Source organism: Heterocephalus glaber, unplaced genomic scaffold (assembly GCF_053883595.1).
Source record: "Heterocephalus glaber isolate CG9 unplaced genomic scaffold, H.glaber_assembly_v1.0 deba00001571, whole genome shotgun sequence".
Taxonomy (NCBI): Eukaryota; Metazoa; Chordata; class Mammalia; order Rodentia; family Bathyergidae; genus Heterocephalus; species Heterocephalus glaber.
In genome coordinates, this window is record NW_028258356.1 from 6,621,478 (window position 1) to 6,634,967 (window position 13,490).

Sequence of the window (13,490 nt, forward strand, 5' to 3'; positions counted from 1 at the left end):
AACATCACATGGCTTCTTTTATATGAGAAACTCAAGGTATAAATAATTTAAAGAGGGTCTGGAGATTTAGCTCAGTGGCACTGCACCTGCCTGGCAAACACAAGGTCCTGAGCTCAATCCCCACTATTGGGAAAAAAAATAAAAAATCATTTAAAGAGCAAAGTAAAAAGAAAGATAATAGTAAACAGAAAGGTGGACTTTGAGGAGATTGGAAAGGAGAAGGGGAAGTAAAAAGGATCAAGATGCAACATGTATAAGTACCAATACCCCATGATGAATACATTCATTATATATCACAAAGTTATACTAATAAGAAAAAATTTAAATAAAACTAAAAAATTAAATAAATACATGAAAGAGAAATAAATGTTAAAATTTTTTAAATCAAGAAGTCTTGCAGCCTGGTAACTAAACACTAGTAGCAGGTCATAAATGAGACAAATGGGCTACAAAAACTTCAGTAGGAAATCGATAATGTCACCTGAGAGTAATACATTATTCACTGCAGTACATTTTCTGTGGTACATACCTTTTCAGATACTTCTAAGTGAAATACTTTTAAAGCCTGCTTAAAATCTGCCTTATTTAAAAGTCCACATCCTTCCTTATCCAGCTGTTGAAAGTATTTTCCCAATCCAGTCAAAATGCGAACACCTCTTTTCTGCAGTTTTTCTTTCAGCGCATCTGTTTAAGAAAAAGAGAAATGGAAACTAATTCTTCCTAGGCACAGAGGCATCAAACAGAGGCAATTTTCTGTCTTATAAGAAAATGAAAACTGATGCAATGGAGATAAGGGATGTAAATATTGAACCAAATCCCATGTGTGACTGAGGGAAGACTTTGGAAAATTCGATGGTTTTAATAAAGAGAGTTAAGCAGTATATTCAGTCCCATGTAAATATACCAGAACTACAGCACCACTGTGTGGTGAAAGTGTTATATTTTAAATACAAGAAAATGTTTCTCCAAGGAAGAAAATAACCTAAATGTTACAAATAAAATCTTAGTTGTATTGTTTAGATGTCTATATTTAACCACCCCCACATCTTTAATCTCTTTCCTCTCCTCTTTATTGTTACCGAATTACAAAACTGAGGGCAGAGAAGTCATCCAAAAGTTACGATTTCAAAAAGTTTAAAATAGCCTGAAATCCTCAAATTACAATTTATATATTAAATACCATCAAAATTTTGGAGTACAAGCCTATACTTATATACTTAAAGTAAACCCTCCTTCCAAAAAGGCATAAGAGGTTATATGCTCCTTTTAATGCAGTTTGTACTATATTTAAGAAAATAAATTCTAAAGCAGTAATTGGATCTAATACATTAAAGAACAAATGTCACCAGATTCAATATTTTTATATTATTAATTTCATTGGAACATTTTAGGTATGCAATATAATGAACAGCATTGGGAATTTGCTCCTTTAATACTCTATCTTGGTTCTTATTTTTTTTCCCATTCACCTGCCCTCCCTTCAACCCCTCCACCTCTCCCTATTTACAAAGACTTTCGTTCCATTTTTTTCTTTTTCTCATATTAATTCCATTCCCTTCTTTCCTTTCCTCTACCCCTCCCACTTTCCCTTCCCCTTTACCCCTTTTCTTATTATTTAACATTATCTATTTTATCTTTTAGTCCTTATTTACACTTTCAGTTTCTCATACTAGAGAAACTATTCAGTATTTACACATGTGTGTCCTATTTATTTCACCTAAGAGAATTGCCTCAATGTGCATCCACTTAGCTATAAATGTCTCTAATTTCTCATTCTTTATGGCTGAGTAATACTCCATTTTATGAAAAAAAAAACAAAAAAAACAACACATCTTCTTTATCCAGTCTCCAGTTGATGGGCAATTGGGCTGTTTCAAAGTATTAGCTATCACAAACTGTGCTGCTATGAATAAGGGTGCACATATATCATTGTGGTATGATTCTTTTAATTCTTTTGGGAAGATACCAGGCAGGGGAATAGCTGGGTCAAATGGGCCTTCCAATCCTAGATCTTCGAGGTATCTCCATATTGATTTCCACAGTGGTTGCACCAGTCTACACTAACACCAACAGTGGAGCAGTGTTCCTCTTTCCCCACAGCCCTGCCAGCACTTGTTATGGTTTGATTTCATGATAGCAGCCATTCTTTCTGGGATGAGGTGGAATCTCAGCTTTGTTTTCATTGGCATCTCTTGAAAGACCAGTGATGTTGAACATTTTTTCATATGTTTATTTGCTATTTCTACTTCTTTGTCTGAGAAATGTCTGTCCATTTTCAGATGTCCATTTTTGGATTGGGTCTTTAAATTTGGGAGATCTGACTTTTTAAAGTTCTTTATATATTGTAGATAGTAGACCTCTGTCTGAGGAACAGATCATGAAAATTATTTCTCACATTGTGGGTTGTCTCTTCACTCTGTTGGTGGTTTCTCTTGCTATGAAGAAGCTTTTTAATAAGAAGAGATCCCATTTGTTGATTGTTTGTTCTAGTTCATGGGCGACTGAAGTTTTGTTCATAAAATCTTTTCCTACACCAAGGTCTTCAAGAGTTAGTTCTACCTAATCTTGCTTCCAGCCAGTTTAGTGTTTCTATCTTAATATTTAGGTCTTTAGTCCATTTTTATTTTAGTTTAGTGCATGGTTAGAGATATAGGTCTCATTTTAATCTTTGGCAACTTGAAACCCAGTTTTTCCAGCACAATTTATTAAAGAGGTTATCTTTCCTCCAGTGAGGGTGTTTGGCTCCTTTGTCGAAGATGAGGTGACTGAGTGTGCCTGGAGTTGTTTCTACATCTTCTAATCTGTTCCACTGGTGGTCAGGTCTGTTTCTTTGCCAGTACCAGGCTGGTTTTTTTATCACAGTAGCTTTGTAGTATAGTTTCAAGTTAGGGGTTATGATACCCCTTGCCATGTTCCTGTTGCCTAGAATTGCTTTTGCTAGTCTGGGTCTCTTCTTGTTCCAAATGAAATTTTGGATTGTTTTCTCAAGGTTCATGAAGTATGCTCCTGGGATTTCAACTGGGATTGCATTGAATCTATATAGCAGTTTTGGAAGTATGACCATTGTCACTATGTTGATCCTTCCTACCCAGGGGAGAGGGATGTCTTTCCATTTTCTGATATCATCTTTGATCTCTTTTTTCAGAGTGCTATAGTTTTCAGAGAAGACCTCTTTGATTTCTTTCATTAGGTTGATTCCTAGGCATTTCAATTTTTTGGATGCTATTGTGAAAGGAATTGTTTGCCCTATTTCTCTCAGTGAGTCGGTTGTTCGTGCAGAGGAAAGCTATTGATTTTTGTGTGTTGACCTTATATCCAGCTACTTTACTGAACTTGCTTATTAAGTATAGAAGACTTCTGGTGGAGTTCTTGGGGTCTTCTATATAGAGTATCATGTCATTTGCAAATAATGAGAATTTGACTTCTTCCTTTCCTATCTTTATTCCTTTTATTTCTTTCTATTGTCTAATTGCTGTGGCTAATGTTTCCAAAATTCTTTTGAACAGGACTGGTGATAATGGACAAACTTTTCTTGTTCCTGATTTTAGTGTGAAGTATTTCAGTTTTGGACCATTTAGTATGATATTGGCTGTTGGTTTTTCGTAGATGGCTTTTATTCCAATTTTTTGTAGGGTTTTCATCATGAATGGGTGTTGGATTTTGTCAAATACTTTTTTTTTGTATCTATTGAGATGATCATATGGTTTTTGTCCTTGGCTCTATTGATATAGTGTATTACATTTATTGATTTGCATATGTTGAACCATCCCTGCATCCCTGGGATGAATCCCACTTGATCAGGGTGTATGATCTTCTTGATGATCTTCTGCATTCTATTTGCCAGTATCTTATTAAGGATTTTTGCAACTATGTTCATTAGTGAGATTGGCCTATAGTTCTCTTTTTCAGTTGGTTCTTTCTCTGCTTTGGTTGTCAATGTGATGCTTGCTTCCAGGAATGAATTTGGGAGTATTGCTTCCCTTTCAATTTCATTGAAGAGTTTAAACAGTTGTGGCAGTAGTTCCTCTCTAAATATCCTGCAGAATTCAGCAGTGAAGCCATCAGGGACTGGGCTTTTCTTACTTGCTAAGTTTTTAATTAAGTTTTTAATTTCATTGATTGATATTAAGTTGTTTAGAATTTTTAGGTCTTCTTTGTTCAACTTTGATAATTCCTATGTATCTAGGAATTTGTCCATTTCTTCTGTGTTTTCCATCTTATTGGCATATAGGTTCTTGAAGTAGGTATTGATGATCCTCTGGATTTCTGCTGGGTCCATTGTAATTACACCCTTTTCATATCTAATTGCATGGATTTGAGCCTTTTCTTTCCTTTTTTTGATAAGGTTTCCTAAGGGTTTGTCAATTTTGTTTATTCTTTGGAAGAACGAACTCTTGGCTTCATTGATTTTTTTGTATGGTTCTCTTAGCCTCCATTGCATTCATTTCTGCTCTGATCTTTATAATTTCCTCTCTTGTATGAGTTTTGGGTTTGTCCTGCTCTTCTTTTTCTAGAAGCTTGAGGTTCAGCATCAGGTTGTTTATTTGAGCTTGCTCTGTTTTCCTAATATGAGTCTTCACTGCTATGAATTTCCCACCTAAGACTGTTTTCATTGTGTCCCATAGATCAGATTCATTATTGACAAGAACTGTATTCACTATGATAGAACAGAAAAAACTACTAAAAATGATATCAAGAATATCTAAGTTCAAATACCAATCTCAACCATCATATCTGATTCCAGCCTCTCCTAGTAAAATATTTTTAGAGCTTGCTTAAAATCTTTACATTTAAATAAAGAAATCATCAAAATCCATAAAGTATGTATTAATTTTTGTGATTGTTTAATATCTTTGTTCTACACAATGAGATCTAATAAAGGAACTCTCTCTTACTTAGCCTTGTATACTATATACAGTAGTGGTTATAAGATTGGACTCTAAAATCAAAATGTTAAAAACACTATGGTTTCCAACATCTACATATGTCTCATTTATTATCCTCAGTTTAGAGATGAAAAAGCACAAAGGATTTTCACAAAGACATATGTCAGATCAGTAACTGAGTCCAAACACGAACTACAGCCATCCCAGTCGTAACACTTTTTCTTTTATTCTAAACTATCACAAATCTCTAGAACATCATCTAATGCATAAGACAACTATATTACAAAAATGAACTTTACATTTTATTTAGTTTATGAGTAAAGCCCATATTATTAAGTACTTTCTAAAATTCTTGACTTCATAGTTCATATAATACTATTTAGTTAGGACCATTAAAGTAAGACAAACCCTAAAGTATTTTTAAGAAATAAATAAATATATTAACTTTGAAAATCAAATAGGAAAAGAAAGCAAGTGGTACAAAACTGAGAAGTAACTTGAAAATACTGATTTAACTAATTACAATGAAAATAGGCTGCAAACTAAGACTAGCTCTTGAGAGTAGTGTAAACACATACCTTGAATGGCCTTGAAGACCAGCCTATCATTGGCTTCTTGCATAATTATATCTTCTTCATGTGCCATGGATGCAGTTCTGTAATTGACATGTCCACATTAATAAATATATATTTATATATTATATTGTATATATTCTATTTTACAGTCTTCAGTATAGAAGCTCTAACTGTTCCCTTCTCCAAACCTAAAGAATTCTCAGAGTTGGACGAATATAAAAGTCAATAAAGTCCCAATTTACCTTGCTTCTTTGATTCCAGAAGTTGTTTTAAAATCATTAAAATGTTCTAAAAACTACCTGTGAATATATTCATTTTTATAGCTGCTTCGATGTTCTTGAAAGACTTAAGCAAAACAATTAAATTTAAAAGCAGTTTTACCTTGCAAATCACAAAATATTATTTTTAAAAAGCCCCTAATGCATTTATTTTTAGAAATACAGTCAATAATAACAACATTTATTTCCTTATAGCCAGTTTGTGTGATAGATCCCCTAATGCACATATAGAAATAATTTTTTTTTTTTGGTACCGGGGATCGAACTTGGGTCCTTGCGCTTGTGCAACAGGCAGAGAAACCACTGAGCTAAATCCCCGGCCCAGAAACAATTTTTGTTGTATTTAATACCAAGAAACTCTCAGCAAGAAGAGTGAGTGTGTATGTGCAATTTAAAAACTGAAATTTATTTGAAATCATTTTATTCATAGCATTATGTTTTAACTATGTATATCATCCATCAGCACATAGTATAAGAATATGACACCAAAGACTTTTTATGCTAAAAATATTATAGAAAAAATATGGGAAAAATTTTTATTGATATCCCATATTTTAAAGCTTAAATCTTTGGCAGCAGTCGATAAAATAAAAATGCTATAGGAAAGGTAAATTAATGTTATGTTTAACATAAAATTGGATTTCTAAATGTTTAATTGATTATACCTCTTCTCACACATAGAATGTATTTTAACACAAAATGGCCCATAAAGTAGAAATACCTATGCTTTTAAATTATATCTATACCTTTTAGATCATATCTTCCTCATGTGCCATGGACACAGTTCTGTAATTGACATGTCCACATTGAATATATATATATAATATATATTATATATATATATATCTTACAATCTTCAATATAGAAGCTCTGTTTCCTGCTTCAATCTCAAAGAAATCCTTAGAGATGGAAGAGTGTAAAAGTCAGTCAAGTCCCAATTGTGGGACTAACAAAAATCTAAGTGTTTTGTGATAAGAGTCTCACTTTAAGATAAAAATGGTGTTTTCACTCACTTTCAAAATGATAAATACATATTTGACTTACTTTATAGACTCCAAAGCCATTTGATCAATATTTGTGATTCGAAGTCTAAGTAATATATTTTCTTTTATGCTTCGTGGAAGACTTGGATGATGAGAGCTCAAAAATGTCAAGGTTGCACCCTGAAGAAAGGAACAGATCGATTATTTAAAGCTAGAAAGCATATAAGAAATAAAAAAACCTAATATTAATTTAAAATGTTTCATTTTTATTATAAGTGACATGGCATATTTTAATAATAATAAAAAGTATATTTAAAGAATATTTAGAATCTACATAGGCTTTAGCCAGTCCATAGAAATACAAATCTCCCAAGTATTCAATTAGAACAGTCTTCTATTTAATGATCCATGTGAACAAAAAAGTCAGCTATACAAGAAATTTTTTAAATAAGAATCACACACACAAAAAAATGTTCCATCAAAACTGTGACATCCCAACACAGGAATAGAGGTATTAGTCCACAGAGAGGTGCCTGTGAATTGATGAATGTGATAGATGTATCATGATCTTTTACCTGGTCTTTTGATTATTGACATGACATAAACATAAAACCTAATTTAAACCAATTAGAACATCAAAGTTTCAGGGACAAAATTCTTACCCAAAATTCTTAAGACAAACTTAAAAGATTATTACTTTAATTCCTCCATTGTTCATATGCACAAATGGCCAGTATAAGGACAAGTACAAGTTAAAAATAAGAGTCTTATTTCTTCCTGTAGACCATAAGGGAAGAGATTTCCCTCCTTTCCTTTTTTCTTAGAACAGTGAGTGTAAGCAATTTCTTCTCCCTTGAAAATATATATATATACATATATATATATACACGTATATATATACACATATATATACATGTATATATGTGTATATATATATACTCTATGACCTCGGAAAGTCTTTTTCCAGGACCCAGAAACTACTCTGTAAACAAAAAGGGAGATAGCACTTCTATATCTCAGTTCTTCTAAGAATGTTGGAGCATAATATCATTTCGTACCTTGCTCCAAATGCAAAACCACCTTCTGTCACAAAGAATTGAAAAGTTTATTTTCCCTCTGAATAAAGTCAATTAGGTAACACAGTTGGTCACTGTAATTACTAGGTGATTCTAGGATAAACTGTGACAAATGGTGCTGTCAAGTCCTATTACATTAAGACAAGTTACTTGTATGCAATGATTGCATCATTTAGGTATATAAAAGGGTGAGATTTCTGTCTTTGCAATTTCATAGCAAACTGCCTCTAATGTAATATGTTCTGGTTTAATATTTATTCAGTAACAAAACTATTCTCTTTACTACTTTTGTATGAGGTTTCTGGGTTGGCAGAAGATTTGGTTTTAAATTCTATTTCCTCCACACCAATCATGGGATAATTCTTAAAATATTTTTCAAGAAAGCAATGAAGCAATGAATTAGAGCTTCCCAACTAAGATTGCAGATGGATTCCAGATCTGCCAAGCTAATGAGCCAGATGAATTTAGAGGCAAGCAGAGCTCCTTTGCTGATAGCTTCCACCTTGGAGCAGCTTCCTCTCTGCTTCAACATACTGAACAAATATTTTCATTTGCTATGAGAAAAACCTAGAAATAAATTGGGAAGTACTTCAGTGAAGATCTTCTGCCTGTTTTACACACTAGCAGCTTTCTAGTGGTTAAAGACATTCTACATCAAGCCCAGGAAAAAATTAACAACTGGAGTTGATACTGCAAGTAAATTAAGGCAGAATCATTAAAGTAGGAAAAGCTGTATTTTGAATTTGGTCCCAAAGCTTTGAAGCCTACTATCTATAAAATTTTAATGTATCAAACAGAAATATAGGTACATTATGCAAGAATATAGATAAATGTATATCACTGAAAAACAAAAAATAATCAATATGCAGTTGAAAATAAGCAAATCTATCTCTTCCTCCAAAAACAGTTAGCTTTATATTTGTAATTAAATATCAAGTAATTTACTAAAGAAATGAAAGGATAGATTATCTCTACCAAACTCCTTTATGGTAAGAGATTACTCCATTTTTACACATCCAAGAAAATGAACACAATAATTTATCAAACTGAGAACTTAGTAGAGTAAAAATACCATAATTTTCTTGGCTACTTATTCCACAGACTAAAATTAGACATCTATCTCCCAAAACACAATGCCTAACTTAGTCTCTTAGGATCACTAATCTGAATGTTCTATCAATGTAGGCATCATCATATGAAGGATAATCTTTGAGAACTAAGTGTGACATTTTTAATTTTCCAGAAAAATAAGCAGATGATTTTGTTTTTAAAGATAAATTGGAAAATTTAAAAAGGAAAGAATTCTCAATTTTAAATAAAAATTTAAAACACTTTTGACTATAAAATTTGCCAACATTTATCTATGCTTCAAATGTAATGGATTAACTTTTTCCCTACTGGACAAATATTTCACCTCACTGGTGTCTAGGGTAAGGCGTTTTAGGAAACTAGTGAACAATGAATCAAATTGTCACAGTGTCAGCACGTTGGAGCCAACATGGCACTTTCGCATTCATACATTCTTTCATGAAGTCTCCACTGACCAAGAAGCAGGATACAGATGTTGTCTTGTCCTACTGCTTTTTAATACAAAAATACATATAAAAAAGTATTCCTTTAGAGATTTAATAAAATTTAGAGTTTCTGTTTTGTTTTGTTTTTTGTACCTGGGATCAGGCACAGTGCTGCTGAGCTAAATCCCCAGCCTTAGAATTTTAATATTAAATTTAAAGCCATTCTTTTTTTTTTTTTTTTTTTTTTTGGTATGAGGAATTGAACTAGGGACCTTGCTCTTGTGAGGCAGGTGGCAGAACCACTGAGCTAAATCCCAGCCCTTAAAACCATTCTTTAAAAATACAGTGCCTACTAAATACGCATCAATTTTCAGTATTATAGGAATATGGTAGTGGCACAGATAGGTAAGACCTTAACCTTCAAAGAGTTACAGTATCATGACAGAGAAGGGTAATGAAAATATATCTATGAATATAATATGTCAGGTTTAGAAACTCTGAAGAAAAATTAAGCCAAGTAAAAGAGCAAAAAGAATAGAGGAGCTGTTGTAGATAGTGAGTTCAGATTTGACCTCTCTACTCTTTAATCTTCATGATAAAGCAACACCTAAAAGTTATGAAGGCTTTTGAGAAAGAAATTAGTGATGTTTCTGGTATCAAGATGCAAACAAAAACTGAAAGACTATTAAGGATAGAAAAGAGGACATATCAAGGAAAATCCAAAGAATTTACAATTCATAACTGGAAGGTCTAGAATTATGAGTGATAAATTGAAATATTATATTACATTTAGATCATAAGAATCCAGGCAGAATATGTAGTATACAGCAGTTTATATGGCCTTTTCAGTTGAGAAGAGGGTAAGACTGAGGATGAGAAGTTTCAGAGCCTTCTGTAAATAAGGATTATATTAAGCAATTGAGAGACTCTGATGTGTAGCAGTGTTGTATATATCAGTATACTTATATGTGTGCATAAGAGTACATCCATTCAGACTGTATTATGTGTCTGATGTTAAATATGAGTGAATACATATGTGGGAGCACTCTTACGCAGGTGTGTCTATGAGTACATGTGCATATTCACATGAGTATTTTCTTTATAGCTGGCATCAAAATTTCTTGATGGTGTACTTAGGAAAAGATTGATGGGGCATATAGAAATGAAAAGACAGGTTCAACAAGAATATCTAGACAGCAGAAGAAAATCCCCTCCTCCCCAAAAAAGATAGGAGTTGGGCTGAGCAATTCCATATTTTTAAAATAGAAGATAGGGGAGAGGCAAGGGATGGAAGAGTCAGAAAATGAAGAGAGATGGCCTTTTACATGGGAAATATTCAAAAGACATTTTTAAGAATAGAAATTTCTAGTAATAAATTGTATTTCCTTATACTGTTACAATATAAACTTCCCTAGATATTGCCTTCACAATTTCCACTACAGGGCTGGGGATTTAGCTCAGTGGTTCTGCCGCCTGCCTGGCAATTGCAAGGTTCCAAGTTTGCTCCCTGGTACCAAAAAATAAAAATAAAAAAGCAAACAATTTCCACTATACACACAAAGCATGCAGTTTATGCCTATCTTCCTTCCTTCCTTCCTTCCTTCCTTCCTTCCTTCCCTTTCCTTCCATGGAAATCATATAAGGATGCAGAAGATTTCCACATTTGGTTCAAAGTAATATGGAATGAGGACAGTAAAAATAAATCATCAGCTACACTAAATTGCTGGAAACAGCAACTCAGAGCTAGCAGTAACTTGCTAAACTTGCTTTCTTCAGATTGTAAAATAGAAGTCAGAGCTGATTTTCTCCAGATCTCGAGGCAATACTGAGTAACATACATACTGTATATTTAATCCAAGATTAAGATGTCAAGTGGTTCTTCATCCCTCCCTCCTTCCTCAGTTGGTCATCAAATCTTACTGGTTTTGCCTCCCAAAGATTTTTTCTATTTTTCTAATTAACTCTGTAAACACAACCACTTGCTTAATTCAAGTTGCCATGACCTCTGTCCAAGATTAATATGTCAATCCAATCCAGTCATCGTACATTTAGTCTTCAACTCACTACCTGCACTGTAATCAGAAACGTATTTCTGCCATGTCACCTCCCCCCAATTTCACCCATGTCTCCTTCAGTGACTCCTTCATACATTTCATGTAACTCTTTAACATAAGGCTACTTTTAGGAAACTCAATTAATCTTTTGACAACCCCTACACTGAGTCTTATATTCCAACCAGACTAAACTACTTTCAGTTCTCCAAACAATCCATGAGTTTTCTTGTTTTTGTTCTTTACACAAGCTGTCCCCTTTACCCTGAAGTTTTTCCTTACTCTCATCTACGATCCTATCTCAGCCTAGTTAACTCTTAGTCAAGGTGAGATGGCACTTTCTCCAGGAAATCTTCTCTGACCTCACAGAAGGTTCACTGTTTGATTCACTGTTCCTCCCTTCTGGCCTCAAGTTTTATATAAATATGACATGAATGATTGCTATGAATAGTGCCTCATTTTACTCATGTTAAAGTACATGAATTTTATAATTTAAAATTTCAGAGTACTGGGGCTGGAAGAGTAGGTCAGTGGCAAATTACTTGCCTAGCACAGACAGGGCCCAGGATTCAATCCCCAGCACTTCAAAAACTTTAAAAAAATGAAAAATGGAATTTCAGAGCACCATACAAACTGTAACATTATCTGCAATCCACCAATATTAGGGAAACCTTTTGTTACACCATATGAGCTTTCCATGGTGCACATATTACATAAAAGATAGGTTAGGAGCTCCAGAGACCAATGGCCCTCCATGAAGGAAACCATGCATCCTCAGAGAATAAGCCTACTCTAGATGGAGCATCATTCCTAGTGTTATTGGAGTAACCTCTTAACCAATAATATAACCTTGAAGAGCTTTCAAAAATGCCAAGAGATAAACTTCCTTGGATAGAACTTACATTGTAGAATGGGGGGAGGTGATACAGAATAATTCTAAGCATACTTTCGTACCACTGGAATTTAGACCTTAGAGGCAGAGCTTTCTTGGGAAATATCAACCATTACCCACTCACACAATAGTCCCTGATTAGAAGAAAGGAGAAGGGGTAAACTGAAGGCAAAAAGCCCTGCTTCTCCATCCACATGGGGATTCCATACAATCCCACATATGCTATTAAATGTTTTGCATATATACACACTTAACTTACAATATAAAAGTCACCAAGTTGGTACTGTTTTCCTTTTCTTCGTCCACACTGATGGCTATAAATGTTTTTTGGAATAAATGGAAGCACATTTGTTCTAGAAGTTAAATGAAAAACAAGTAACGTTATTCAACTTCTCTCAGGCATAATCATCTCAAGGGTTTTCACATTTAACGGCATACCTATTTTTTCCAAACTGCCGATATTCATATATTGTAAGGGATTGGTCATTGGTAAAAAAGAACCCAATCAGATCTCTGCAGGCATCACGTCCATTTCTAGAAAAATACAATATCAAAGATTTTCAAATAGAATGATTTTTAAATGAAATGATGAATGAAATTTAAGCATCTAAGAGTGGGAAAACATAACCCTTCAGTGTGTGGTATGGGAAGCTGTAGGAAACACACTGCAGCTTACTAAAGTGTCAAATTTGATTTCAATGCAGAAAAAAACATTATCTTATATAAATATGAATATGGTTATGTTACAATGTGTGTTACTAATTCAATCTACATTTTCAAAATAGAGAAGACCTTAAAAATCTTTAGCTTGCAAGAAATTACTCAAAGATATGATTAATTACCTTTTATTGCCATAAAAAGGTTTAAAACTACTGAACAAGTATTAGTTTAAAAATATACATTTTACCAGAAATATACACAAAAAACATCAAGTAGAACTGTGTATTACTGAAAGTTTATAAGGCTGAGACACTAGGTTTAAAACTCATCTCTCTTGTCATCTGCTCCATTGCCAATAATCCACTGTTAACTAAAACCATTAAAATTAAATTAAGCATCATACATAAAACTTAATTTTAAATGGTTTAGAACTTTATAGCAGTAATGCATATATTTTAAAAATTCACTTCTAAGTTTCTTTTTAAAATACTGTTTTGTGCTACTGGAGATTGAATCTAGAGCCTTCACACTGAGCTACATCCCCACCCCTTTTTTAATTTCTTATTGTAAGATAG

General features: G+C 33.4%; 1 protein-coding gene across 3 annotated transcripts in view; it reads right to left on the reverse strand.

The window, feature by feature from the left end:
* The window catches only part of Caps2 (calcyphosine 2), a 50,700-nt gene that overhangs the window by 10,647 nt on the left and 26,563 nt on the right, over positions 1–13,490 (reverse strand). For all 3 annotated transcript variants that reach the window (XM_087192444.1, XM_087192443.1, XM_004845095.4), the window contains 5 exons: positions 12,694–12,789; positions 12,515–12,608; positions 6,784–6,902; positions 5,465–5,541; positions 530–684 (listed from right to left, as the gene is read on the reverse strand). In XM_087192444.1, coding sequence (XP_087048570.1) covers positions 530–684; positions 5,465–5,541; positions 6,784–6,902; positions 12,515–12,608; positions 12,694–12,789 — 541 coding nt within the window. The remainder of the gene's footprint in view (positions 1–529; positions 685–5,464; positions 5,542–6,783; positions 6,903–12,514; positions 12,609–12,693; positions 12,790–13,490) is intronic.